General features: G+C 41.4%; 1 protein-coding gene across 4 annotated transcripts in view; it reads right to left on the bottom strand.

Moving 5' to 3' along the window:
* Nucleotides 1-424: 424 nt before the first annotated feature.
* The window catches only part of dennd1b (DENN/MADD domain containing 1B), a 111,417-nt gene continuing 85,049 nt past the window's right edge, over nucleotides 425-26,792 (bottom strand). For 3 of the 4 annotated variants that reach the window (XM_030434507.1, XM_030434509.1, XM_030434510.1), the window contains 8 exons: nucleotides 20,588-20,678; nucleotides 19,188-19,228; nucleotides 17,868-17,903; nucleotides 17,328-17,384; nucleotides 15,379-15,468; nucleotides 7,351-7,439; nucleotides 6,683-6,905; nucleotides 425-5,344 (listed from right to left, as the gene is read on the bottom strand). In XM_030434507.1, coding sequence (XP_030290367.1) covers nucleotides 4,493-5,344; nucleotides 6,683-6,905; nucleotides 7,351-7,439; nucleotides 15,379-15,468; nucleotides 17,328-17,384; nucleotides 17,868-17,903; nucleotides 19,188-19,228; nucleotides 20,588-20,678 — 1,479 coding nt within the window. In that variant the 3' untranslated portion in view covers nucleotides 425-4,492. The remainder of the gene's footprint in view (nucleotides 5,345-6,682; nucleotides 6,906-7,350; nucleotides 7,440-15,378; nucleotides 15,469-17,327; nucleotides 17,385-17,867; nucleotides 17,904-19,187; nucleotides 19,229-20,587; nucleotides 20,679-26,792) is intronic. The other variant, XM_030434508.1, reaches the window with a different exon arrangement.

Genomic DNA, 26,792 nt, shown 5'->3' with positions numbered 1-26,792 from the left:
TGGCAGATATGAGGAAGCAAATAACATAAATTTTGGGATCTTGGGGCATCTGGAGACTTCGATTAAAGTGGACAAGCTTGCACGGAGCCATATTATATTTTCTCCGGTTGTTTGTTTTTTACATTTTAAGACAAGTCTATGACAGTTGTTTAGGGGAATGCTGCAGGGCTGTTTTGTGGACGACACCTTTGTGGACTTTCCATTGGAACAAGGTTGAGTAGATGATGACTGAATTATCATTTTTGTGCGAAGGTATCCTTTAAAGCACCAAAATGTTCCTTCCTGGTGAGAGATGGTTTATTGAGTCTCATCCCTGGATCATCAAATACTGAGGCTTTGGGTTGGAAGCCAAACAAGAGAGTCCATGATCGAAAATCAACCGTCTTTTGGTATAAAAAAAAGAACGAGTCCAAAGAGGCGTAAAGCATGAAACAGTATAATTTATTTTCAGTTCACAGTGCATACATTATGTGCAGTTGTACCAAGTTACTCATAATAGCACATTAGTTGACCTCAGTTGTTTAAGACAGTTGTTTTCTCTGCGATGAGAGCATGCAAGTGTGCACAGAATCAGAAAAAACAATAAATCAGTAAGTGGCAATACCGAAGAATTAACCATCATTACAACACCCGCAAAAAGTGTAACTTCTCTGAGGATGTCACCACACTGAACACACCTCCTCACCGTGTGCGTTTAAGGGGAAGTGACGCCGATTTATTTGTTAAGTTGAACCTCTGTTTTCACCCCGGAGTACCTCAGTTAAAGCTGCTACATAATCTGTCACCTCCCACTCAATCCAAATTTGTAAATTCAGGACAGTTTTACTCATTTCTTCAACTCTACACTCTATAACAGAGTGTAAGGTAGCCTGCAGAAACTGAAATGCAAATCCCCTGACAATCATTTCTTCATTGTTGCACAACATTAGTGTAAACGGGACCAGGGACACTAAAGCTTTTCACATCACCCTTTAACAGCAGCCGACTGCTCAAGTATTCCTCCCCACAAACCTCTACGGTTAGACTTACAGTAGCCAGTAACCAAAGTAGAAATGCTTTCCTCCGCATAGAATGCAAGGCAGATGACATTTAACTCTACAATAACCACTGCAAGGCGGAATGAGTGTGTTGTACAAGACCCAATGTTAGTTCCGTCACCCTCGACGTGACGGAAGCGCTAAATACTGAAATAATACAGTAATTAATACCAACAGAGTAGAGCACATCTGTAAAACGATAACAAAAACAAAATCATAGCATACAAACACATACAGGTACAAACATGCAGATACAAGCAAGCATCAGTCTCTGCTTATTTTGATTAGAAGGTGTCTGAACATGAATGGCTACATGGGGACGTCTGTTAATATTCTCTCTCTATTATTTTTTTTTCTTCCAAAAATAAAAAATCTAAAACATTCAAATATAAGGTGTCATTTTTTTTTCTCTACAACATTACAACACCAATCATATATTATCCATGTAAAATAAACTCAAGCCAGCAAAAATACACGTCTATTCAGTCGAAAATAATCTTTTCATCAATATGAAATCAACTACAGAATCTCCCTCCGAGGATTTATTTTATTACAGTTAGCTCAGAGGGCTCAAGGTTTTTCTTTTTTAAAAAAAGAGAGAAAACAAAACAACAAAAAAAACTATACAAGTCATCAGCTATTAGTCCAACCAAAGAAAAGTACCAAATTTACAAAAAGTCAAATAACCCAGAGGAAATTCAGAGACGTTCTCTCGAATCCAGGCGGGAAGATTCCCACCGATCACCGCAGCAAAAGAAAAAAACACTGAGCGGCTCCAGCTGGACTGGAACCGAAACTCCGAAAACAAAAACAGCTATAAAAAACAATGCTAGTACCCGAGTTCATTTCAGGTCAGTCTCTGAGGAACCAGAGCAGGTTGAACGTCTGCCGATCATATAAATACCGTCATGTTCCTGACTGTGATTCAAGGTGGTCTGAAAACATTGCATACGTCTCCGGTCCATAATACTGTACCTTGTTCTGACTTTACTGGGTGGTTCTCTTACTGTATAAGGCACACCGTATACGCCATTCTGTCATTAACACCCACGGACACACCTCGGCTCACACACAGTTAAAAAGACCTTTATAATTCTTTCTTTATGCAGGGACGTGAGGCGTACCGCACCTACCAACTAGTCTGATTGTGATTCGTTTTCAAGTAGAATCGTGCAACATAATGTAATTACTGTTAAAGAAGACTGACCCCTCGGATCATTTTGAAATATTTGCATAGTAAAGACGTTTTAAAGTGTTTACAATGAATAAGGCCAGTACAGGGATTGCGCTGGACTCAGTTTCTTTTTTTCTCCTTTTTGGAATTACTAAGACTGATTCCTGGGCTTTTAGAAGCACGCCAAAGACTTTATGAGCAAATCGTTAACGCAGGGCAGCACTCAAAAAGCGGAGAAATAGCTGCTATTAAACTGCCACACCGGCTGGCGTCTGGCGTAAATCATGAGAACAACGAACCATAAATGTAATAATCCCAACACAAGCACATGAAAAAAAGCTTTCTTCTTTTTCTCTGGGTTCTGTGGCGGGCGCAGAGAATGATGGGAACCCGCAACCTCTGGACGTGGGGCGCGTCTCTCCACAGGAGAGTCTGTTATAGAAATACTTTTGTCTGTACACATTACATCCAAGTAGCCGCTCTCTGAGGAGGAGCCGTATTGCTTCGTTACAGTACAATCATCAACCACTGCTTTACATTACAGTGTGTGACTCTAACCGAGGAGGACAGAGATTGCATTTCCTCCTGTGAGCAAAGAGAGGGAGACACAGACAGACAGACAGACACACAGACAGTTATGTGATAAATCTGGTGATACTGTATGTTTTCTTTTAACATGTACAAATAATGTTTATAATTAATCAAATGAACCCAACAAATTGGGCATCTGTGGCTGAAAATGGTCCCCAACAAATGCCCTATAAACTCCTGTTTGATTTACATCTGCTTAAAACGTCAGTTAATTTTTCTAAAACTGAATATTTGGGATTTTCAGTTTGAACAACAGGCGCTTTGGGTCTGAAATCAGTCTGTTGACGATAAAAGCAAACATAGAATACCACCAGCCTTTCTCCGCTGAGGCTCCCCCTATTCTACATCTCCCCAGAACCACATGAGCTCTGCACAACTGGCCTCTATTGTTAAGGTCGAGAGTGAAAGTTAGATGTGCTGAAAAGACCTGAAGACGGAGGGATCCAGAGGGACAACACGAGGGGAAGAGTGGTGATGGTGGTGTGGAATGAGAGAGAGCGCTGACACTGGCTTTTTAAAGATGGTCTACTTTAAACTTTGACTGTATTTCCCTTCAGGGGGACAAAAGTGTCCTGAGGACCACAGGAACAGGAGAGGGGCAGAGAAGGGCTCTACATGCGCATCTTATTATCTGAAATGCAATTAAAAACAGCAGCTTAAAGCACATCATATATATATTATCTAATCAATGAATCCAGAGAAATACAGTGCTGTTCAAGAACTGTTAACTGTTGCATTTAAGATCTTAATGTACCTGTGGTGGTATCTGTAGGTTAAGACACCAGAGTATTAAAAACAAATCACATGTCCATTTAAGGCATGGTGATACAAAAGAACATTTACATTACACAGTGTATTGTTAGTTTCAAAGGTCCGAGTGGACTTTGTGTTTGGAAATAAATCCTCAGATGATTTTAGTCCCAGGTGGTCCAGACTGAGCTCGATGTGTTTTTACCTACGAGTGCAAATTTAATTTGATCTTGTGAAATGTTCGGAACACAGTGAGTAAAACGACAGACGCGGCGATGAGTTGAGGAGATATCATCCCTTCTTAATCCTGAAAAAATAAACTGCGGAGACTTTTCTCAATTCTTCAAAGAGAACATGGAAAATTCCTTCTTTACCGTTTGGCTCCGTATATCTCACCCAACCTCCAATTCATGGGTCTTTTTTCAGGTATCACATTGTGAATAAGTTACAAGATGAAAAATACAACTCAGGAAACACATTTAGATGGCCACAGACAGGAATACTATAACGAGCAGTAAACACACTGCAGAAATCTCCATCTTATCAAGTCTTTTTTGTTTGCAAGGCGTTTTTTCTTACAAATTCAATACAACGGGCAACAGGATGTGTATTGTAGATACCTCTTACCTATTCAACTGCAAATTGAAATTATTTTTAAGCGATTTTAAAATGAAGTGGAGAATTTGTTTAAAATTCTTATTTGGCTTCTTTTTACGTGACATTTCTTCAAAGGATGGAGAGTTATGCAGTGCACCAACTCAGCTCTCCCTGTTTTCTGCTCTGGAGGCTGACTGTTTGTACTCTGCCTGTGTGACATCAGATTTGTTCATATTTGTTCCTGATAGCTGAGATTAAAAAAAAAAAAAGGTCAGGTGTTCTCTGAGACTGTGGCTAGTTAAAGTGAATAGATTTCAGTAGAACCTATGGCATTTTGACGTCCCTACGACTCGTCTGTGGCTTTGCCCTGGACCGGGTGGTGACTGTTGTTGCAGTGGACCTGTGAGAGCTGCAGGTTGTTGTGGAGGACTGAGCCGAGGCAACACATGGACTCAATCTCCTCCAGGAGGCCTTGATCCTGCACCACAGCCGCCCCAGAGACTTTACCCTGACCCAGACACAGGCCGAGCCCCAGGAGCCCCTCCTTGGACACGTCTTTCTCCCACGGGACCTGCATAGCTGACTGGCTGTTCCTCGATGGGCTCCCCTGACCCTCCTGATGGCCCTTGCTGCCCTGCCTCTGGAGGGCCTTTTCCTGGTAGTGCCTCACTGTCTCCTTGGACAGCACCTTCCTCCTGAGGATGCTGGTGGAGGCAGTCTGGTTCTGGGCCGGAGGAGACTCCGTGCTGGCTTGTGGGTCTGAGATGGTCCGAGACCGTCCCGCTGGTACAGGAGAATAGTTTGCTGGAGAGCTGTAGGTGTGAGAGAGAGTGAGAGATGGCGTCGTAGGCGTAACTCTATGGGACAATAGGGGCGAGTAGGAGTAGCGGTCTCCTGGCTGTCGCCCTGGAGGTAGAGGGTGAGGGTCAGAGGCGGGTTGATGAGGACGTGACTTGGAGGCGTCAGCGTCCTGGGCTGGAGGTGTAGCTGTGATGACGGGCACTGCAGGAGCTGTCGCCGGCTTCTTTGACACCTTCAGGCTGCTCTTGCTGGGCTGTCTGCGGGGGGACGGTGGGAGGTGTTTTCCGTGGACCGCGCTGTCATCCTGGCCCATGTTCCAGCCGCTCTGATCCACGCCTCCACCACAGCTACTCTCATCTGCAGCTTGAGACTCACTGGATGTTTTGGGCTTGTTCTGGAACAGAGGAAAGAAGGAAAAACCATTTGACAATAAACTTATTGAAGAGACTTGGCTGTCATCAAATATCTGCCCTCCTGACGTCTGTGGCTGAAGTCAGTGCTGGTGTTCAGCATGTGTTTAAGTGATTTTGGCGCGTGCACCGATAGCTGTACCTCACTATGAGTCAACATATCAATGAGTCATCATGTTTGGTTGTAAACCCTGCTTACATGTCATGGTGATCCAAACAACATGTGAGCATTAAAGTTTGGCTGAGTCTCCCTCTGCTCAATGGTAGAAGAGTCTATAGAGTACACTAAATGCTGAATGCATCTGTTCTTAATTGATTATAATGCTCTTAGAAATTTTTGTAAACATTTTACAGTAGGTGTTGACCCTTTAACACTATGAAGTCACACAAGGTGCTGTCATGTTCTGACTTGTGTGAAACCAAACTAAAAGCCACTTTGAGTAGATGACTGTCGTTGCACCAAAACCTTTAAGCACATTGTTTTCAGATGAACCTGAACTTCAGATGTTAATTATCCATCATGAAAATTAAGAGCAATAATTCAAGTATTCCTTCTTCTTCTTTTTCTTTTTTGCACCTGAACAATTTGGTAGCGTTACAGATAACTGTTTGTGTGTAAATTGGTGCTGAATATGTTTTTATACCTATTTATTTTGCAGAACTATTTTAATCTAGTCACAGAAAAAACACATGTTCATAATCATTTGAATGCATTTTTATATTATTTTTCATTATTTAGCTTTTACTGTATTTTATTTCAGCTTTAATCCTATATATCACACTATGCAGCTCTATGAGACATTAAAACAAACCTTTGTGTCGTTTTAAACAATGACAATACAGACACATTTTTGAAGCTAAAAAGACTTGGAGAGGCAGATAAATGGTCATTTTATCGTCGGTATTAAAATTAGCTTTGGGGTTTGAAAAGGTTAAAATACTGTGTGTGACAGAAGAGCTGTGCACAACAATTTAAAAGTTAAATTAATTTGAAAGGTCCTAACTGCGTTTTACGAGACATGAGTGACGATCAATCCTTTCATGACTGTGCATCTTTACCCATCTGTCAATCAATCCATCAACGTATCCCAACACAGTTCAACAACTATTAACCGAGATCTTTCTGTCATACCTCTCTGGCATTTTGTTTTATGTCCTGAACCATTAAATATTGACAGGCTTTCAGAAATGTTGTCTCTGACTCCTTCACAGAGACTATAGATAAATAATAGCTAACTCTGGTACCGTTGTGCACTGCCCCTGTCAAATAAACAGACAGATAAGTAAATAGTAATCTAGTCTTCCTCCAGTCTCTTGCGTACCGGGGGCATGTAGTCTAAATCCTCCATGGATCTGAAGAAGTCCAGACTCTTGGCAGCGCTCAGTTTGCCTTGCTCCACCGTCGAGGTGTTCAGAGAGTCCAGGATTTCCTCCAGCAGGTTCATCTCTCCTGAGCGGGAGGATTCAATGTCGAGGTCCAGTGAGTAGGAATCATCGCTGTCCTCCGTGTACGAGGGGACGTCCCCGCTGTCCTCCGAGGAGATCCTGGAGAGAGAACAGCGTTTGATACTGTGTAATGAGGTACATAAGATAACTGCGTTCTGTCTACTGTGAGATTTTTTTTAAAAATATATATATATACACACACACTACTATATTACTGTGTATTACTGTGAATATCAGTGAGTATAAGTCAACAATCACACTGTGATAACCAGTTCCTTTGAGAGGGAGCAGTTATAGTGTGACTGGCATTTCTGTCGACTAATGCTGTTGCTAAAGATGTCCACTTGGGGGCAGTATTATCATGAGTAAAAACAGACTGAAAAGCAATTTTGAACCTGCTGTCAACTCTTTAAAAAAAAAATAATAAATTCGGCCAGCTAAAGTTCCCAAATTTTCATACAGAAGACATATACTTTTGAAAAATGTCACAATGTCTTAAGTGACAAAGTGTTTTAAGGCAGGTCATAAGAATAGGAGTACTTACTTGCTTGCCCTGTCCAGCTCATCATCATCAAGCCCGTATCCAAGATCTCGAGGGCCCACACTCATGGGAGACTTGTTGAAGTTGTGCTGCTAATGAGGACAACACAGAGAGTGGATGTTAAACGCAAAGAATAATATGATTAAACAATAAAAGTAGACCCGGGGGGAGGGGGGACACTATACATGGAGTCTAGACAGAATACAGTGTTCTGCTGAGGTGCAGCATTTAATAAAACTATGACAACACGGTTGGGTCCCCGTAACACAGGAGCACTAGCTACTTTTAATGAGCCTCGACCCGCAGGGTTGAGATTAAATTTGTCAAATTTGGGTCTAGGGATAAAAATCTTTAAGATCCCCTGCAGTATTTTATCAAACTCTGTGTTATTCGCAAACTACAAGCTACTCATGCACCACAAGTTAATACGTGGGTAACTGCATTAATCATTCGTATTAACCACACCCGTGCATGTGACTGTATTTGTCATTGCAGAGCGCTGAATGATCAGTGGGCACTGTAGTTGTCTGACACAGTAGGGTTTAATAAGCCACCTGTGTACCATATTTAATGGGCGGGTTAAAGAAGAGACAGAGGCTTCACAGAGCAGGGCAGGACTCTCCCCATGGGAGCCCAAATCTGCCCCAGGCCACTTATTAACATGCCTTTCACTACGACGCACATGTTCCTCTCTGACTGCATGTGCATGTTCACTTATGTTAACACTATCTCACTTTCTAATTTACACTCTTTGCCTTTTGCCCATTTACCTTCTTACATACTGCTACAGACACATCCTATTTTTTTCTGGTGACATCTCAAATTGTCCTTCAGTCTCTCGTGTTTTTCATACACTCATGGGTCACAGCTAATATGCTAGCACTGCTAACAACCAGTGTGCATTAGCGTTAAGGAGCACTGCACTGTTTTCCCTTTTTTGTTGTTTTTTTTCCCCCTCTAACACCGTCTCAGCTCCACCTCACTGATTTCTCTGCATTTTTCTCTGCTAAGCTCACGCTAGCCACGTTATCAAAAGCCCAGCACTGAGAAAAAGGGTTCTTTACAACCCTAAAAGTGAGCAGAGCACTGGGGGTTGTATTTGAGAAGTGTAGACAGTTGTGTTTGTGTGCTTGCGTTGCGGTTGTGGTTAAAGAAAGAATCAGAGACGCAAAGGTGAGGAATAGTGAGAAACACTTATGATGAAAGACAAAAAAAAAAAACAACTCAAAAGACTGAGGGAGGAAGGGAGTGAATGAAAAACGGAAGGAAGGAAATACTGAGAGGTGAGAAAAGATTCCTCAAAGACCCAAAGAATGATGGGAATTGCAGGGGGGGTTGGGGTGCTGTCGGTATTGGAACCGTGAACCAAGCCGGTCTTGATTAGCCGACGCAGTGCCAGCCAGACAGGCGGAATGTAACGTGTGGCTGGCCTGGCCTCATTTAGGGCCCGTGTTCGGCCAGGGAAGACATACACACCCGCACACACTCACGTACACACACTCAGTCACATGCGCACCCTATTACAAAAAAACACAAAGAGTTAAAGTGCCATTTTCTCCATAAAAGTCAGCGGAGGAGATGTGTGCAGTAGCCACTTAAGCCTCTCAGCCATCGGGCTAAACACGAACACATGTGGTGGCACCGCTGATTGGCCGAGCCGCTCCCCTTCCATGGTAGCTTGGAGCTATAATGAAAGAGATTTCAGAGGGGCTCAGGCCTGGGATCCCTAAACAGCCTTTAATGGATTCCTGTGTCAGGGCAGTAAATCTGGGGCCGGGCCAGCATGCCAGCCAGCCAAGGCGGGCCGACGGAGCAGAGATGCACCTGTGAGACACAAACACTCCAAACACACACACGCTTGTATGTTGATGGTGCGTGCAGTTATTTAGGCTGTGCTTTTGTGCATGAGGGCTGCGTTCGGGAGAGCAGGGCCCCTCTCTGCGTCTAGGTGTTTATTAAAGCAAGGTGAACCCAAACACAACCAGACACAGGTCACGAAGCCTGGCCCTCTGATCTCTGTTACAGCTTTGGTGCCGTCTACGAAAGGAAGTTCCATAGGGAGCAGTAAATGGATGGTACCTCACTTCACGGCTTTATCAATTTGTCATTCCCTCTCTTCACGGTGACCCCTCAGTGCAGCAGTTAAGATGAAGCTATTTACAACAACCGAGCATTTTACGATGGGAGCTCCACATTTTGCACAGGAGTGGAGTTTGTCACACTTAAAGAAATGGCCGACATGTTGCATTCATTTCGCTGGTAATGTGAGATACAAAGTAGTCCCTCCAACATCACATTCACCTCCTCAAAAGCTGTCAAAACCAACAACTGCCGTTAAATCCGAGATGTAAAATTAGATGTGCCGTGTGTCAGTGTAAACAACAACAAAATCTTCAAATTCAGACATTCACTATGAGAAACTCTCAGCCGGTGAAAACGGGTGACAGCTCTGCCACCACCCTGTACCTCCCCAGGCCTGACAGGACAGCGGAGAGCACAAGATAGCCGAACAACAGATTATCATACTGCTCCTTCATTAGCTTCTCGCTGTCGGCTAATGGGAAACTGAAAGGTGAAAATGAAAAAGAAAATTCTCCCTCCATGCCTTCCTGTCTCCCATTTTCTCCCTCCATCACTCCGCTGTCAGTGACAGATGTCACAGTTTCTGTCTGCCTGGCTCTCGCTTCCCTTCCTCTCCACCGCAAGTGATACTGTGCAGAACGCAGGGAGCGAAAGAGTCAGGAGGAGATGCGGGAGAGGAGCAGGAGTCATGAAAATAAAAAAATAAAAAAAAACGGTCAGGTTATTTCAGTTGAACGACTGTAGCTCAATGCTCCTGTGCTCCGCAAATCAAGGAAAAGATATGACATCTGAGCCTTTCTTTGGACAGTCAATTCACTAAATGCCTCAAAAATGTCTATCATTTTTATCTTATTTATTTTTTACGGTATGATCCAAGCTACCGATTAGCAGGATAAAGAAGTAGATGAATCCTGAATCCTGATTCACTCTCACACTCCAATCTTTAGTCTCGCTTACAGAAGTCGTGGACTGTGAGCAAATGAAGGCAGAACTGTACACATGACTAATTCATCCTCTACTCTAGTTCTGTATATCCTGGGATTTTCTAATACAGTAAGCGAAAGTATTAAATATATCTAAGGGGCCTCAAAAAACAGATTTGATAAAACAAATTACATTTCATTTCTGTGGTTATGAGGGGAAAACAGTCATCACCATCCATTTTAGTAGCTGCATTTGGAGAAACAAACTTTCCCCTTCTTCCCTGCATGACTAGTTATGCGGAACAACTATGCCTCTCTGTGACAGGGCCAAACGCTAGTGGACTTTAATAGCCGGTCTTACATTATACATTTCATATGGTATTTCAGAGTGGGCACTGATCTCACAGCTTGGCAGTCTATGTAAAGAGATGCCGGTAAAATGCAAACAAACCTTGGGGAGAGGCAGAGCCTTTGCAGAAGTACGGCCAAGTCTGTGTCTGCCTGTTTAAGAGCTGCTGACTCGAAAGGGGAAAAAAAAAAAAAAAAAGGCGTTTGAGGCAAGATCCACTACTCGTCTGTCCAACTGGCTGTTGCTGAAAGACCACTTCCCTTTCGCTTAAAACAGGAGCCATATAAAAGAAGGAAAATGTGCATTATGCTCATTCTGCGAGACTAAACTAAACTCATCCAGTCAAATCACCAGGTGTCTTCTTCTGTGAATGACTGCGGTGCAGTACTCGGGGGGCGCCAGGAGATGGCACTTTGGTTTCAGCAAGGAAGTCAGCTGGGTCTCTGAAGTGGGGAGAAACGAAGCGAAGTGGAGACTACAAACACATACAAATAACCATGTAAAAGTGACACACACACACACACACACACACACACACACGGCAGAGAGCCACTGTGCTTAAAGTTCAGTGTGATGCATCTTAACTATTACAATATTACAATATTTACAGTTACATAAAGATTTCATTATTATGAATTATAACACACAGTCAGTGTATGGTCTACAATCTACAGTACAGGAACATGCTTTAACTAAGTTATTAGCTATTCTGTTTACCCAGAAAGTATTGCTTCAGCATATTATAGCACTTTCAATCATGGAGTGACCATAATGCACACACAATGTCCACGTAATGCTTGTGAGCAATACTTCAAGTTAAGTGTTATTGTATTAAAAATAGATTTTAGTATAAGCATGTTTGAAATTATAGTCCTGTTCATTCTCCTGTGTTACAACACAGACACTTCACAAGTCATGTGCACAGTGTCCATATGTGTCTACTGGCCATGAACACATGAGCTGTCTCCCACCGATGGAGCATGCAAACACCAAACACACACACACACACACACACACACACACACACACACACACACACACACACACACACACACACACACACACACACACACACACAGGGTATCTGTGTGACTTTGTTCTTGCTATACATCTTTGTTAGCTTCCTGTTTCCCCTCCACCTGAGCTGCGTGGTGTTTTCCTGGCTGGCATCTCTCCTGCCTCACCAGGTGAACAGTCCAGAGCCTGGGGCTGAGCCCGGCCACAAGTCTGCTGGCTGTCATTGTCCATAACACTGTCCCAACCTCTACTATCCTCTGCTCTCTTAACAGCTGTCATTCTGTTGTCTCCAACCTGAGGCAAACTGGTAAATGCAAGCATGTTTGTGAACAAACACACACACACACACGGACACATGCTCAGGTACAAAACACTTTCTATGTGCAGATGCTTACAGCAAAATACTACATAAAAACGCGCGCACACGCACACACACACGCAAACACACAGACACCAGATATACAAAATCTTAAACAGAATCTTGGAAACAGATGTGGCACTTACACACACAACCATACAGGAGCCAGAACAATGGTTGTTGTTTGTTGTATCAGACGAGAAGTCAGCGGTCCAATTCAGTCTTGTTTTTGTCAAAAGAAAAGATTACTCCTACATTCTTAATCAACAAGCTCACCAAACACAACAAATCACCCACACCGCCGCCAGATAACGGGCTCAAGTACGTACGCAAATGACAGCAGCACTTTCACTTTGGTGCGTGTGTTGGCTGATCAAATAGAATATGAATTTCATAACTCTGATTATTTCTGCTATGATTAATTAAAGGAGCTACTCCAGGATCATTCATTTCATTTTCAAGGACAGACATAGAGGTGTTTGCGTAAAAAAAAATATTTGAAAAAAAATATGTTGAATGCTAAAAATGCATCAGGCTTCTTCTCTCATGCAGGAAGGATGGAATGCTGTTAATCACATCACATATTTGGAGCGTCGGATGGGGACATGTTTTTGAATTTAGAAGGCAGGCGAATGAGCTTTTGTTGGTCACTTGGTCAAAGGTATGGAATGGTGGAAAGGTTGCGGGGAGAAGGTTTCCGAGTATATATTCTGAAGCTAAGGACGAAACAAGTGACACAAAGTCTTGAAGGAAAATGAATATAATTATCTTGTGTTTATTGTAAATAACATGAGGCAACGGGAAAAGGGTGTGCAAGAATATCGCTTAAAAAAATGGCAGGACTAACATCATTACACACCCAGTTGCTCGTTTATTAGATACACCTACATTGGTTATAACTAACGCGGTACAATTGATGAAGTTTACAGTGTTGAGTTTTTGTGCAACTGCTTTTTTAATGAGAAGTGTTTCCAATAATAAGTCTTCCCTCACTGATACACACAGGGGGGCTGTTTCAATTGAAGAAAAGTATGAATTTTTATTCTACTCTAGGAAAATAATATCTTGGGAAAATTCATTGCATGGTTAAAGACCGGACCAAGGTTTGTCGACGGAGAGGGAGTGTGGCATATTTTAAAGAATGAAGGGGACGAGAGTGGGCTGAGGTACTGCTGTACAGTAGGTGTCTGCGTGTGGGCACGAGAGGTGGGGGAGGGACGAGGATAAAGGTATGATTTCTATTTCTTTCTCATATTTGACTTAACCTTTATTTAACCAGATTAGTCCCAGCGAGAGCAATTTCTCGCGCAAGGAACACCTGGCCGCGACAATTGTGGGCAGAACACAGTATCAAGGTTTCATAGGGAGCAATCTCATGAAAAAAAAAAGAAAAAAAAAACATAATGAAAAAACATACAGCACATAGACAGAAAAGCGATGGAGATAAGAGAGAGTCGGAACAATAGTTATGTTTTCCTCCAACGTTCTTTTGAACTGTAACTGAAATGTAAATATGGTGGGCTTTAAACAGTCAGGTGAGTCTTCTTCTCCGTCTTAGCTTATAAACAGAAAAAACATGCTTACTGAGGTGAACATAAAAAAACCTTTTGTATGAGACTTGTTTTTTTGTTTTTTTCAGCTTCAATTTGGAGTTTTTAAGTACAGTAATGTGGCTTCAAGACATGAGCGAATATATAAGTATCCTGAAAAACAACAAGAACCAATCATTTCCAGTACAACTTCCATCAAAATGTTTCAATCTTTCAGGGGTCACTGCACACTGACAGGCCATAAATTATAAAGGCTTTCTTGGCTTCTCAATTTTCAGTCTTAGTTTCAGGCGACAGGGAAAAGAAAAAAGAAAAAAGTGTTGGGATGTCAGACTTCACTCTCCTCCTGGGTTTTGTGTCTTTAATGAGGAGGGGTCCAGTAAAAACACAATATTAAACCTGGGCTATGAACTATGAACTATAAGTCATGCACCGAAATGTGTTAAGAGATGAACTGGAGGAGCGGTGTGGACATTATATAAACACAAACACGCACAAAACCAGTGCTGTGGGACATGTTATCCTGTGTCCTGTGTGTCCCTCCTCCAGTGGTCCCCAGGGACCCGTTACTGTGGCAATGAACAGGCCTCGATGGCAGGGACAGGGGTGTGAGTGAGTGTATATACTGAATACGGTGTGTGTGCGTGTTTGTGCGCACATCAGTTGCATGTTAACTGTTAATCTGTGTGTGAGTGTGTGCCTGTGTGTCAGGTTTGGCCTCGTCTTTGTGTGCGCACTGGCTGGTGGGGGACAGGGGGACGGGGGGGACGGGGGGGACGGAGGGTGTCCGAGGAAGCCTTTAGAAAAGCCTTAATTGCCGTTCGTCTCCTCTCCCCGGCCGTCACACCTTCCTCTGCGCTAAGACTTTCCAGCCTCATCACACACACAGGAAACACAACGCTAATTAGAGACAGCACAACCTCTCCTAATCACACTCTTACATGACTGTGACCAAAATGTCAGTGTGTGCATTGCCAGCATGTTTTTTTGTGGTTCTTTAGACAGAATTGGGAGTCCAGTTGCTGTTTTCTGTTTAGTTATAAGAGGTGGAAAAGCTCCAGCTGAGACTGTAGACGTATAGATATGAGGTGATATAACTTGTAGCCCTCAGGCTGTTTGAGTGTGTTTAATACAGAACAGAAGCGTAAGAAAAAATGTGTGTGCACGTTTTCATTTACACTTCACTAGAGTGTCGCATAATAAGCTAACATTTTTAACTCTCTTGATAAATTTACTGATGAATTTGTGCTTTTAGAGCGTGCATGTGCTTGCACATTGTATGCCAGCTCTGCACACAACAAAGAAAAAAAAAAAAAAAGAAATCCACTTATGGTGCACAAGCAAATTCTTCTGAGGAAATGCTGACCAGCAGATGAGTTGCTTCTACTGTCCATGCTGTTCAGAGAAAAATACCGAATGTACAACATGAGTGCGTTGAGAGAAGAAAAAAAAATGCTTATCATTACATTTGGCACCTTGACAAACTACGGTACTTTCCAAGAGCTGTTTCGGAGGAGGGGAAGTGGGGAGGGATGGAAATAAAAGGAGAGAGAGAGAGAGATGTGGGGACGGAGTGAAAAAAAAAGAAAAATTGAGAACAAAAAGTGGACGTTAAGAGTGCTGAAGTGGAAGAGTGCATCCTTGTCGGTCAAGTGAAAACCGAGCTCTGGTATGATCAGTCAGTGTAAATGTAGTTAAGTCGTTTACTGATGTGCATCTGTGTGTGTGTGTGTGTGTGTGTGTGTGTCATACCCGTCTCATCTTCTGCAGTCTCCTTGGAGACAGGCTCTTGGTGCTGGTGGGAGACCCCGCACAGACCATCATCCCCTCTTCTTCTTCTTCCTGAGAGAGAAATGATGAATGTAAATCTCAGATTATTTGTGTTATAAATAAAAAAAAACGGACAAATATCTACGAAAGTATATTTATGTATATATATATATATATATATATATATATATATATTATATATATATATATATATATATATATATATATATATATATATATATATATATATATATATATATATATATATATATATATATATATAATCTAAAGCACTGATGCTCTTTGTCCAGTCTCTGCTACAGTTTTTCTGATCAGCATTTTTCAAACTGAAAGCATCAATCTGGTGGTATTTCTTCTTGCCAGCAAATCACATGAAATGATGAATTGATCCCACTTAGATCCTGATATAGCTCATTCATCTGTGCATTAGAGACAAAGTTTTGTTTGCAAACTAAAACATCAATGAGCCACACTGCTGCATCTGCTTACATACCCCTGCATTATGATGAACAAAGGAACTGGAGTTTACCCAAGTCAATCTCCAGGGGTGAAAGTAACTAATTACTCCAACTCAAATTACTTTTTCAAGTCTTTCATTTGACTTGCGTTACAGCATGTAATCTACTTAGTTATCTTTAATCATAATTGAGGACTGAGTACAATTTGAATTCAAATCAAAACTTCTCATCTTTTTTTGTAGCTAAGAGGGCTATCAGATTACAAATTGCCCAATGACAAACCCAGACATCCCCAGTAGTTTCAGCCGGAACTGAGTAACATTTCAGTTGTGTAATTTTACTCGTACTTAAGTACATATTTTCATTACTCTTTCTACCACTGTCAATTCCACATACACTGTCATGTTGCTCTAAATCTCTAAATACTCGATTGGCATCAAATCCCCAGACGAAAAAGTTCCTACCCCATTAAACTTGTGTTTAAGTAAAGTTTGCTACAAACTCAAGTGATCAGCGTTTTTTTATGCAATCAGAGAGGAGTTTTTTTGGGCCTTCAAATAACAATTAATATTATTTACAAATAACCTGCAAATTATTTTCATGATGAACTGATTAATCGCTTGGTCTATAAAAAATTGTGAAAAATGCTCATTACAATTTCCCCAAGACCAAAATGGCCTCTTTAAATTGCTTCTTTTGTCCAACCAACTGTCCAAACCCCAAAGACTCTTCATGCACTGTCACAACTACCAAAGACAAACAGCAAATCCTTGGATCTAACAGGTTACAGCAATTATCTCGAGGTCCTCATCCGCGGCTGCCGGTATCATTAATGCAACGCAGATGAAGAATGATGCAGAAACACTCAAATTCCCTGAATTATGTTTGTATATTCATTCATGGGTACGCATGAAATCTGTTTAACTTCAAAATCAAACAGATTCAACACCTCCACTGCCTCTATGAGTGCGTGCATACACGCAGCAGAACGCGGCGTACTCCTCTTGTACATCATCAGTGCCCTCTCTCCTCAGTTTCCCACTGACAGATCAAACTGCTATTGCCTTATCAAATCCATCAGGCTTATGGAAACATACACCTCGTTACATTAGCTTTGAGGAAATCACAGGCTCACTGATGAAATATGCAGACAATAAAAGCGAAAGAGGGGCCGCGGCTCGGATGACATGACAGGCCATAGCCAGAGGGGCGTTGGTTAAAAATGTACAGCCCTGAACAAAGCGCTAAGCAGGCTTCAGCAGTCATTAAAGGCCCCTGCGTCAGAATCACACTCTCCATGTAAAGCAGCCTTCCTGTCTGTTTCTATGAGGGGGGGCGTGTGTCTATCTGTGTGCCTCGGAACAGAATTATGTGTACGAGAGTGTATGTACGACGCATGCTTTTGCGTGTGTGTGTGTGTGTCTGAGAGGTGTGAAGGTCCGTGCTGCTCACCCTTGCTTTAAGCCTGCCCTTAATATCCCGGATGCCCCTCTTGGCATGACTCTTGGCCTAGGGAGGAAGAGAAGACACACACACACACACACACACACACACATTTTCACACACACAGATTACTAATCAAAACATGTTGCGTTAACATTCCACTCTGGTTTCATGTAACATCAAGAAATGCTTTGATCCCTGTGGCAAAAAAAAAAACACGGAGACAAAAGGCTGGATAAGAGTGCCTCGCACACTAACAGGAGGCGATAACATGAAAGGGCACCCTGACCACCTATTGCACGGCGCATAACGACGTGGCGCTGCTCATCAAACATGGACTAGTCGTGAACACTGCTCCTGTTCCTTCCACTGTCAGTTCCGAAGCAGACATTAATTTGTTGTATATTCATGCAGACTGATTCATTTTCACAAAAATAACCCGCAAAATGTCACCTGAGGTCTGTTTCAGTGGGATTTTCAGGACGTGGTGTTTCAAGTTATGTGCATATTGAAGACAACAGTGCATTAAGCTTGAGAAAAAGAATGTACCTTTGTCACAGCCGTGTTGAAGAGTGCTCCTCCTCTCTGTAATAGACACAGAAAATGATTAATCAGCCACTTAGAAGCATTTTGGGCGAGTTTCCACACATAAACACACATTCAAGCTAATTATTTTTCATATTAAATATTCATATATGCACACAGGTAGGGCCGGGCAATATGTTTGAGGAAATTTGTCTCCTGTAAAGTGAAACAAGCGAACCCTACTCATTGCCTTGACAATCTCTTTGATTATTTTATGTGATTTTTGCATACACGTGTCACAGTGTGATGTATAGTATGCTTGTAAATACCACAGTAGTCACACAGGGCCCCTTTTCAATATCAGAACATCACCAAAACTCCCTCTGCAGCTGTAAATATTGTTGTAATACAACTTCTGGTGACACCAGATAAAGTACTGTATCACTGAGCCATGATAAACTGCGTGATTCACAATATTCAGGAGGGTTTTATTTAGAAGCAGCCTAAAAGCGATGGCAGGGACTGTGCTGTGATTGATTTCTGCAGACTGACATTATGGCACCCAATATCTCTCTGTTGCTGCATCTCTGCGTCTCACTCTTTTCCTCTGTTTGGTCTTTAGTGTAAGCACAAAGCGACGGCTAAACGGCTAAACAGAGTAAATGGCAGACGGCGTTTCAGAAGTCGGCAGAGGGAGAGGAGGAGAGGGGCCGAGGTGAAGGCCCCTCTTATAGATCCCTGTCAGTCAGGAAATGTGAACTTTAACAAACCTTTGAAGAGCACTCTAGAGAACTAATTCAGCCTTAGCTGACGGCGTGCGGAGAAAGGGAGGGTGAGGGAGAGATGCTCAGTGAGAGAGAGGGGGGGAGAGGAGGGGGGGGGGCCGAGGGGGGCTGTGACAGAGATGAGAGGAGGAGAGAGAGGAGGATAAAGAGAGATAGATGGTGAAAGAAAAGGAGAGGAGGAAAGAGACAGGAGATGAGGAAGGCAGGAGAGATCTATGTTCTTGGGTCGGTTCAGCGGAGTAACGCCTGTGTTTGCTGCCAGATCAACATGTCATGTCGGAGGACGTCTTGTCACGTCAAATCACTTCTGTCTCCCCTCCCTGTCTGTCTCCACTGTCCTGCTGCACGCGGCCGCTTCACACACCAAACTGCACTCGCGTTGGATCTGTACATTCAGGCAGCCCCCTTCATTCCAAACGCGGCGGCAGGACTTCAAACACTGAGTCGTGTCAATCATACTCTCAATTAAATATAACTCGGGAGTAAAATGAGAGAAACATAAGAAAAAGAAGGCAAAGATAAAAGCATTTAGGTATGATATGCAGGACTCCAGGAATACCTTTACAGTGTGCATCCACTGCTGGTAAGACCTTGAATTACCTGGAGGGATGTATAAAACGCAGGAAACATGAATTAATCATTTTGCACTCGAGAGCATTGTGATAACATTGCAAAGTAAAGGTAACTATGTATATTACACTGTGACACATTTTAAATTGTAGACAGAACCATTTCTATTTCAAAGAGGACGAACAGGTGAAAAACTGTAAAATATACATACATTTATGCACTATACAGTAAGTTTCTGCCATTATTTGTTTTGCTGTTTGTCCCATACAATTAACAATACTTGAGTGAAACACTTACTCTTGTACATATTAGCACGAGAAACTGGATATTTACATTTACATTCAGGGCATAATGGATATGCTGGATCTGGGAGTGCAGATTGGATGAATGTTTTATCCTGAGCTTCTTTTGTACAAGGCTTTCCTCTCCAATGTTTCAAGAACAGAATCACAGATGACAGCGTGGGTTTGGGTCGAGATCAGAATTGATGAGCCCAATAATATGATGGATATTCAGCTGCGACATCTGGATGGCATTTGTTTTTTTTTTTTCTTGCCCTGAAAACACGATTTAGACAACCACGAGTGTTGTGATCAAAACTGTCTAATTTGTCTGAGCACTCCTGTGGGATTTCAAACTTCTGATGTCTCGTGCACAGACTTTGCGTGTAATCATGCTCAGTCCTGCCAAAACCTTATTAATTCTTTCGTCAATCTTCTTTTGCCACATTCAATCAGATTTTCAAGTAACCCTTGTATCGCTTCCAATAAAGATTTTTAGAACAAATGACACTCGAGATGCATGTCAAAAGCAAGAAAATGCACTAATTCACTGTGAGAGGCTGCATTTCTTTTTACAAGTTTTAAAATGGTTATAAATCACTTTAAACCATAATTCAGAGCATAATGTTGCCATTTTTAAGCAATAATAATTAAACTCAGTTCTTCCAAAGACACTACCGTGCATTAGTACTCAAAAGGCTTTATGTGTTCGGAGTTGTTTTCATTCCTGTTGAGTTCAAACAGGTTTTAAACATGATCCAAACAATGCTAGATATGCTTTTAATTAAGAAATTATTGAAAATACACAACACTGAATAATAATAATAATAATAATAATAATAATAATAATAATAATAAATTTGCCATCTTTTTAATAATTTCATTATCTTTAGACACCTTTTTGTACATTTATTTGTTTTACATTTCACAGTGCACTGGGAGGCTACAAGTGTCTTTACTTTTTTTTTTCACAACTTTCTTCTTTAATTGTTCACTGCTTTTACATCTTACTAAAACACTATTTAGATAACTATTGCCTGTTGCATGAAATATGGCAAATAAATACAATGCGGCTAATTGATGGACAGGTCGGTCTAACACTACTCACTTCCACAGAAGCCCCCCTCTGTGATCTCCTCTTCAAACACGTCGGAGAAGCCGCGGCCTGCGTTCAATTTGGCCAGCCGTCCGTCGATGAACTGCAACCATAAATTACAACGTGCTTATTAAAGAAAAGAGTAGGAGGGGAGTGTGCGTGGACACACTTAAACAGATACACATACACTTACACACAGATTCTGGCCACTCGGGCCACAGTGGGGTGTTATTAATCCTACCTGACAGAAACTACATCCCAAGATTAGGTGGGTTGCAGGTAATAGGGATTTGGTAATGTGTAGCAGGTGAGGGATTAGGGCAGCAGACTACATGCTGCACACTGTCTGCGACATGAGGAAGTTTCATTTCCTCCCTCTGTAACGTGGTGCGCATTAAACTCCATCTCATAAACATGAAACTAATAGCCAAGACAGCTACACATTTCAGGAGCAAAGTCATGTTAATATGTTACACAAGTAGAAGCAATAACACACACACCTTAATAGTTCTGATAAAAAAAATAAAAAAAATTAAAAAACAACAGCTTTGTTTAAAAAATGAATGCATGAAATATATCCTGTGACTTTTTTACAGGCCGTGACCAAATAAAAGTCGGGATGAAAGGGGGCGGAAAAAACAAAATGATGTCAAAAATACTTGGAACACATTTCCAGTCCCTTTGGCCCATTATAAGGGATTTACCTCATCTGACTGTTGATGTTGTATTGCACTTCTTGTATCGTTTTAAATAATGAACACGCGGAAGTAGATCGCTCAGTCACACATATGGTGCTCTGTTTTCTATTAGCTCAGTCCAACCACAGTGACCCCGAAGTTGCTGTTAATATCCTGTCCAATCATTTATAATATCAGCTCATCAATGTGTGGAAATAATTCTCTCAAGTTATGGATCCGTTGATTTATTATATTATTTTTGCCGATGACATTCACCGATAGCAGTGGCCAACGTTCATCTGTTGTGTCACGTTAATTTGCCCCGGCACATTCACGAGCAAGCGGCTCGTGATACCCTGCCATCAGTTTGTAGGGCTCTATAAATTCTGGAAAATTCCTATCACAGAGAAAGTGGCTGTAGAGCGGGCTACAAATGTGCTGTGAGCTGTTACTTAAAAAAAACAAAAAACAATCTTTTTCATTTGATGAAGGTTATTTTATAAATGTATATGATCAAATTTAGTTCTCTTTCAAAGCCAAGGGTTCAAGTTCAGTTATTTTTTTACAATGAACATTTCTTTGATTCGCCGGCACAAAAGGGTGAATAAATAACAACAAAAACAAAATAAACATTAACAGAAAAAATATTGGTATCAGCTCTCCTCTCAAACATTGTATCGCCCCACAATTTCAAAATCTCTGCTTCTTTATCTCCAGTGACATCCTTGAGCTTGTTTTGGCAAGTTGGTGTAAAAAAAAAACAACTTTTCATTTACCTCATGTGTGGCCAGGGTCTGCTAAAGTCCTGCAAAAACAACTTTCCGCTAGTTTGTGTGTCTTTTTTTCCAAATCTTTGTGTTCAACATTTTACCAAAACCTTTTTTTTTAACCTTCTCAGTTTATTCGTGTAAAAGTAGGAGGGCGAAGCGGCAAACAATCAGTAATGTTGTCATTCAGAATAATTAGTATAAAAAAGAATTTGGATTAAAAGTTGAAATACTCTTTGACTAATAATTGCATTAATTAAAAATCAACACCTCCTACCTTTTTAAGCACTCCTTTGGATTTTTACAAAGAACAAATGGTACACTATTCTTTTTAACAGAAATCTTGACATCAATATATTGTCAGATAATTTTTTTGCTGTAGCAAGCCCACTCCCACCTCTGCAAGTGTGTCCAAAGTGTGACAACAGTGTAGGTTGTTTTAGGGTGTGTGTCCTCTGGGACAGTCTGCTAACTAGCGACCGACACGGCCACCCGCTCCTCTGGTCAGAAGAGCTGGAAACTCATCATTAGATCATTTTAATGAGAGGTGAGACTGCAGGTTCCAACCACTGCTCCACTACTTGGCCGGCCCAATTAGTGCACATAATCAACCCAAATCATCACCTAGCCAAAGCCTCCACTTATCCCCCCCCCGCTCCCACCCTCCCCCGTCTCCCTCCACACACTCCGGCCAGATTACCTGCCTCACTGTGGGTCCTAATTAGACATTACTCAACAATGGCAGACTGTGATCACCACACTCTCACACACATGCAAACCAACGCTTAAACAACGCTCGCGCACTCGTGCAGGCAAACGTGCACGTACACAAACCCGCGTACACAACCAACAGGCTAATTTTCTTTGTTTTGAGAGAGACTGTCTCGGAGAAACACAAAATAAATTCGAGTTAGGACCACATCAGGACTCGCTTCCTTCGGCGAAAAGTTGGACACCAATTAAATGTATAAGCAAAACAAATTTACTTTTCAGGACAATTCTGCTTTCCAAAACGAGCTACATGCATGCAAAACATTTTCAGACACGGCTCCCAGCTTGACGTGAATTCTGCTCCATCTCTTCATGTCTGCATGTCCTCTTGTTTCCTGTTGATATTTTAGTTGCAGACAGTAGAGAGTTATTCCATCTGGCTACCAGCAGCACATTGACTCACTCACGAGTCGGTCACAGTGGTCTAGATTTATTTAAACTCTGCAATTGTGGAGCCAGAAGTTTGGATTAGGACTCTACAGGGGTTCATTTACAGAGATATACATGGAGAGCCGAAAGGAAATGTAATTCTTTTTTTTGCAACCTGGGTCTCATTTGTGAAATTTTAGCTCATAAAGTGCAGATACTTAAGGATAAAGCAGAAATCACGTCACTCACAGGTTTCAGTGGGGGAGTTTGGGAGGTTTTATAGCTCACAACCATCTTTTTTTGTTACTTGAGCATGGAAAGCCAAGTAGGGCCAAAAGGAAGGAGCGCAACCGGCAACAACTATTGCTGCTTGACCGACAGCAAAGCATGTCATTCCAACATAAGCATAGCAATTACAAGTTCACCCAAAAATGACATTTCAGTCATTATCTACAGACAAGTGTGCTAACCCTTTTAGCATTGCGGCTACAGTGACAAATTTACTTCAAAAAAGGGAAATAATGTCTTTTCAAAGCAATTTGGGATATCAGGGCTTCAGGAGACTTGGATTAAGCCGGACGAGCTGTAAGAAGCCGTTTTTTCCAAGACTATTCTTTTTAACACAAATATTTGACATCAACATATCGTCAGATCATTTATTAGCTGTAGCAAGCCCACTCCCACCTCTGCAAGTGTGTCCAAAGTGTGACAACAGTGTAGGTTGTTTTAGGGTGTGTCTCCTCTGGGACTGTCCGCTAACTAGAGACCAACACGGCCACCCGCTCCTCTGGTCAGAAGAAACTCATCATTAGATCATTTTAATGATAATGATAATATCAATAAAGATTACACATGAGTCTGAACTTTGGAGGAATGTTCTCTAAGAATACATACATTTGGTTGTATGTATTCTTAACTTTTTTTTTTATTTATCTGTAATGTAATTACTTTGACAGAATAAAGTTACCTTTTTTGTTTAATCCTAAAAACAGAATGTATTCTGTCACTCCCAAGGCCTGGGTATGATAAGCATCAATTTTCAAGTATACTTTGAAGTTGCAGCTTGTTTTATCCATCATTCACATTGAACGGAGCCACCACAGGAACAAACTTTAAATAAAAATAATTTGGTTTTGACAGGACACACCTTTCGTCTCTTTCCATATATCTGCTCAACTATTGCATTCATATACGCCAAGAATGACAGATGATTATTGATTGATGGGACGTACATAGTCTAGAAGGCTTCTGGATGTAAATCATCAGGGTACAAGTCCCCCTACAGTCACAAATAAAACTGTGTATGGCTTACTTTTGTCAATAAGGCAGAGAGGCCTCATTCAACTAGTCTCTGCTAACATAATACACACACATGACAACGTGTATGTGTGTGCACAAAGTGTGTAGAAGCTGGGGATGGTTGATAGGAAGCAGGTTAATGCCGACAGGCTTCCCCCCGCATTCTTTTGGAGGACTTCTCCCACTTGCTCTGTACTGAACACAGGATGTGCCGATGGACCAAGTAGAGACAACAACATCCAGGAAGAGAACGGAAGAGTTTTTAGATAAAGGTAAAACTATGACATTTTGGCGATGTGCAGGCATGTATATATTTTTTGTATGGTTTACAAAAGATTATTTGAGAGTCATCCACATCTTAGTGATTGAGCAGATTATCCAAAAACAAATTATACTACAATAAATCTTTACAATAACGATATCTATATTGATTCACGGGTGGCAGAACACATTCTTTACTCAAGTTAAAGAACAGATACTTTGTTAAAAGGAGAAGTACTGACGGAACTTCTTTACTCAAGTGAAAGTTAGAAAGTACAGGCCCGGAAATGTACTCAAAGTATAAAAGTAGAAAGCTTCCATGGCCATTTCTGTACAAAGCTAACTGAACGTCACATCATATTAAGATAATAATTTAACTTAAAGGTAGAATCAGAAGGATTTTAGCTGATCAAAGTTATTCATAAACACACCAGTGAGAAAAAAAAGTCTCATTCCTAGTATGTCAAATACCAACATTTGTGTTAAAATGTAGGGAGTAAACATCTCAAGTGTCAGAAATATAAATACTTGAGTAAAGTACAGATACCTGAAAAATCTACCCAAGTACAGTAACAAAGTATTTGTACTTGATGCTCTTCAATGTCATGTAACAGCACACAATAGTCTCTCTGTTTAACTTGGCTATTCAGGTCCCCAGTTATTAATAATGTTTTCCTAAATTTGCATGAACAGTTCCTCGCTGTTCCCCCTATAAAACTGGAATTGATTGTGGCCGATCATGAGGCAAAAGTGCTGCCTTACAAATTGAAAACAAAATCACCTGTAGAAAAGCAATTTCCTGCTGAGATGGCGACACCTCAAACTCAGGTAACACCTCGACATTATGCATGTGTGCTTCAACATGTGTGTAATGTGTGTTGTGCTCAACCTATTCCAGTAATATGGTTTGAATTTGGCTCAAGTTTGACCTTGAATTGTTGACATATAGGTGTCAAATCCTACACTTTGGCAAGTCATTGTATCCATTGTATGCCAGTGAATTAATTTACAGTATATCATTAAAACATATATACTGTATTAGATGGTGTTTCAGTCTTGTTGAGCATTAATGGTCGCTTGCTTGATAATTGAGCAACCCCACCTGTTTGTTTACACCACTCGGGCTTAAAAATGGCAGCGACTGTTTTGACGCCCTTCGAGTCCACTGTCAACAATTCCATTGGGAAAAAAATGCACAAACTGTTTACTTTAGCTGGAGAATAGGGCAAGTAAACGAGCAAAAACAATGAATGAAATAAAAGTTTTTAAAAGTATGCTCCTGTAAACAATTAATCCCTGCTCCTGATGTAATATCAGCCATGCGGCATTTGTGGATTTAAATCTATTTATTATGTGTGACAAATGCACAGCAGCCAAAGTTTATTACTCACTGTATGCGGCCAAATGCTATTTGTGATTTTAATTAGGAGCAAATACTAATAAGACAGCAGTCCTACTCACATGCTTTCAAATAAAGTGCAATAAACAAATAACTTATAATATAATGGATTATAGGTGCAAAACAGGAAAAAATAAAGGCTCAAAATATAATAACAGTTGGTATAAAAACGAATCAATAACAAAACAAGCAGCAGAAATACTGGGAAAAAATAAATAAAAATAATATCTTCAGTGCCAGAGTGTGTACTTATATATAAAAATTAATGTGAGCATGTGTGTGGCCATGCAAGTCGAGCATTGTTTTTCGAGCGCATGTGGGTCATGGCCAGAGCAGAGCCCGGGTGGACCGCTGGCCTCTCTCACTTTAGTCGAAAAGAGGAGTGGAGGAGATAAGCTCACCCCATCCCCCGTGCTGGAGAGGAGGAGGAGGAGGAGGAGGAGGAGGAGGAGGAGGAGGAGGAGATAAGGGTCTGTTTCCCAATGCTACCGCTGAGGCAGGAGCCAGCCGGGAGGAGGCTTTGAACTGCTACTCGCTATCTGCTCTGCCTGGGAAAATTATAGACGGGGCAGAGTGTCCACGGAAACAAAAGGCTGATTGAGGGCCGCTGTGCTGCAACTCTCGGGGGTAAATCACACCACTATCATGGGTCAGAGAGCGCAAAGAAAAATTCA

Source organism: Sparus aurata, chromosome 11, assembly GCF_900880675.1.
Source record: "Sparus aurata chromosome 11, fSpaAur1.1, whole genome shotgun sequence".
NCBI lineage: Eukaryota > Metazoa > Chordata > Actinopteri > Spariformes > Sparidae > Sparus > Sparus aurata.
This window is presented reverse-complemented; position numbering and strand designations above follow the sequence as displayed.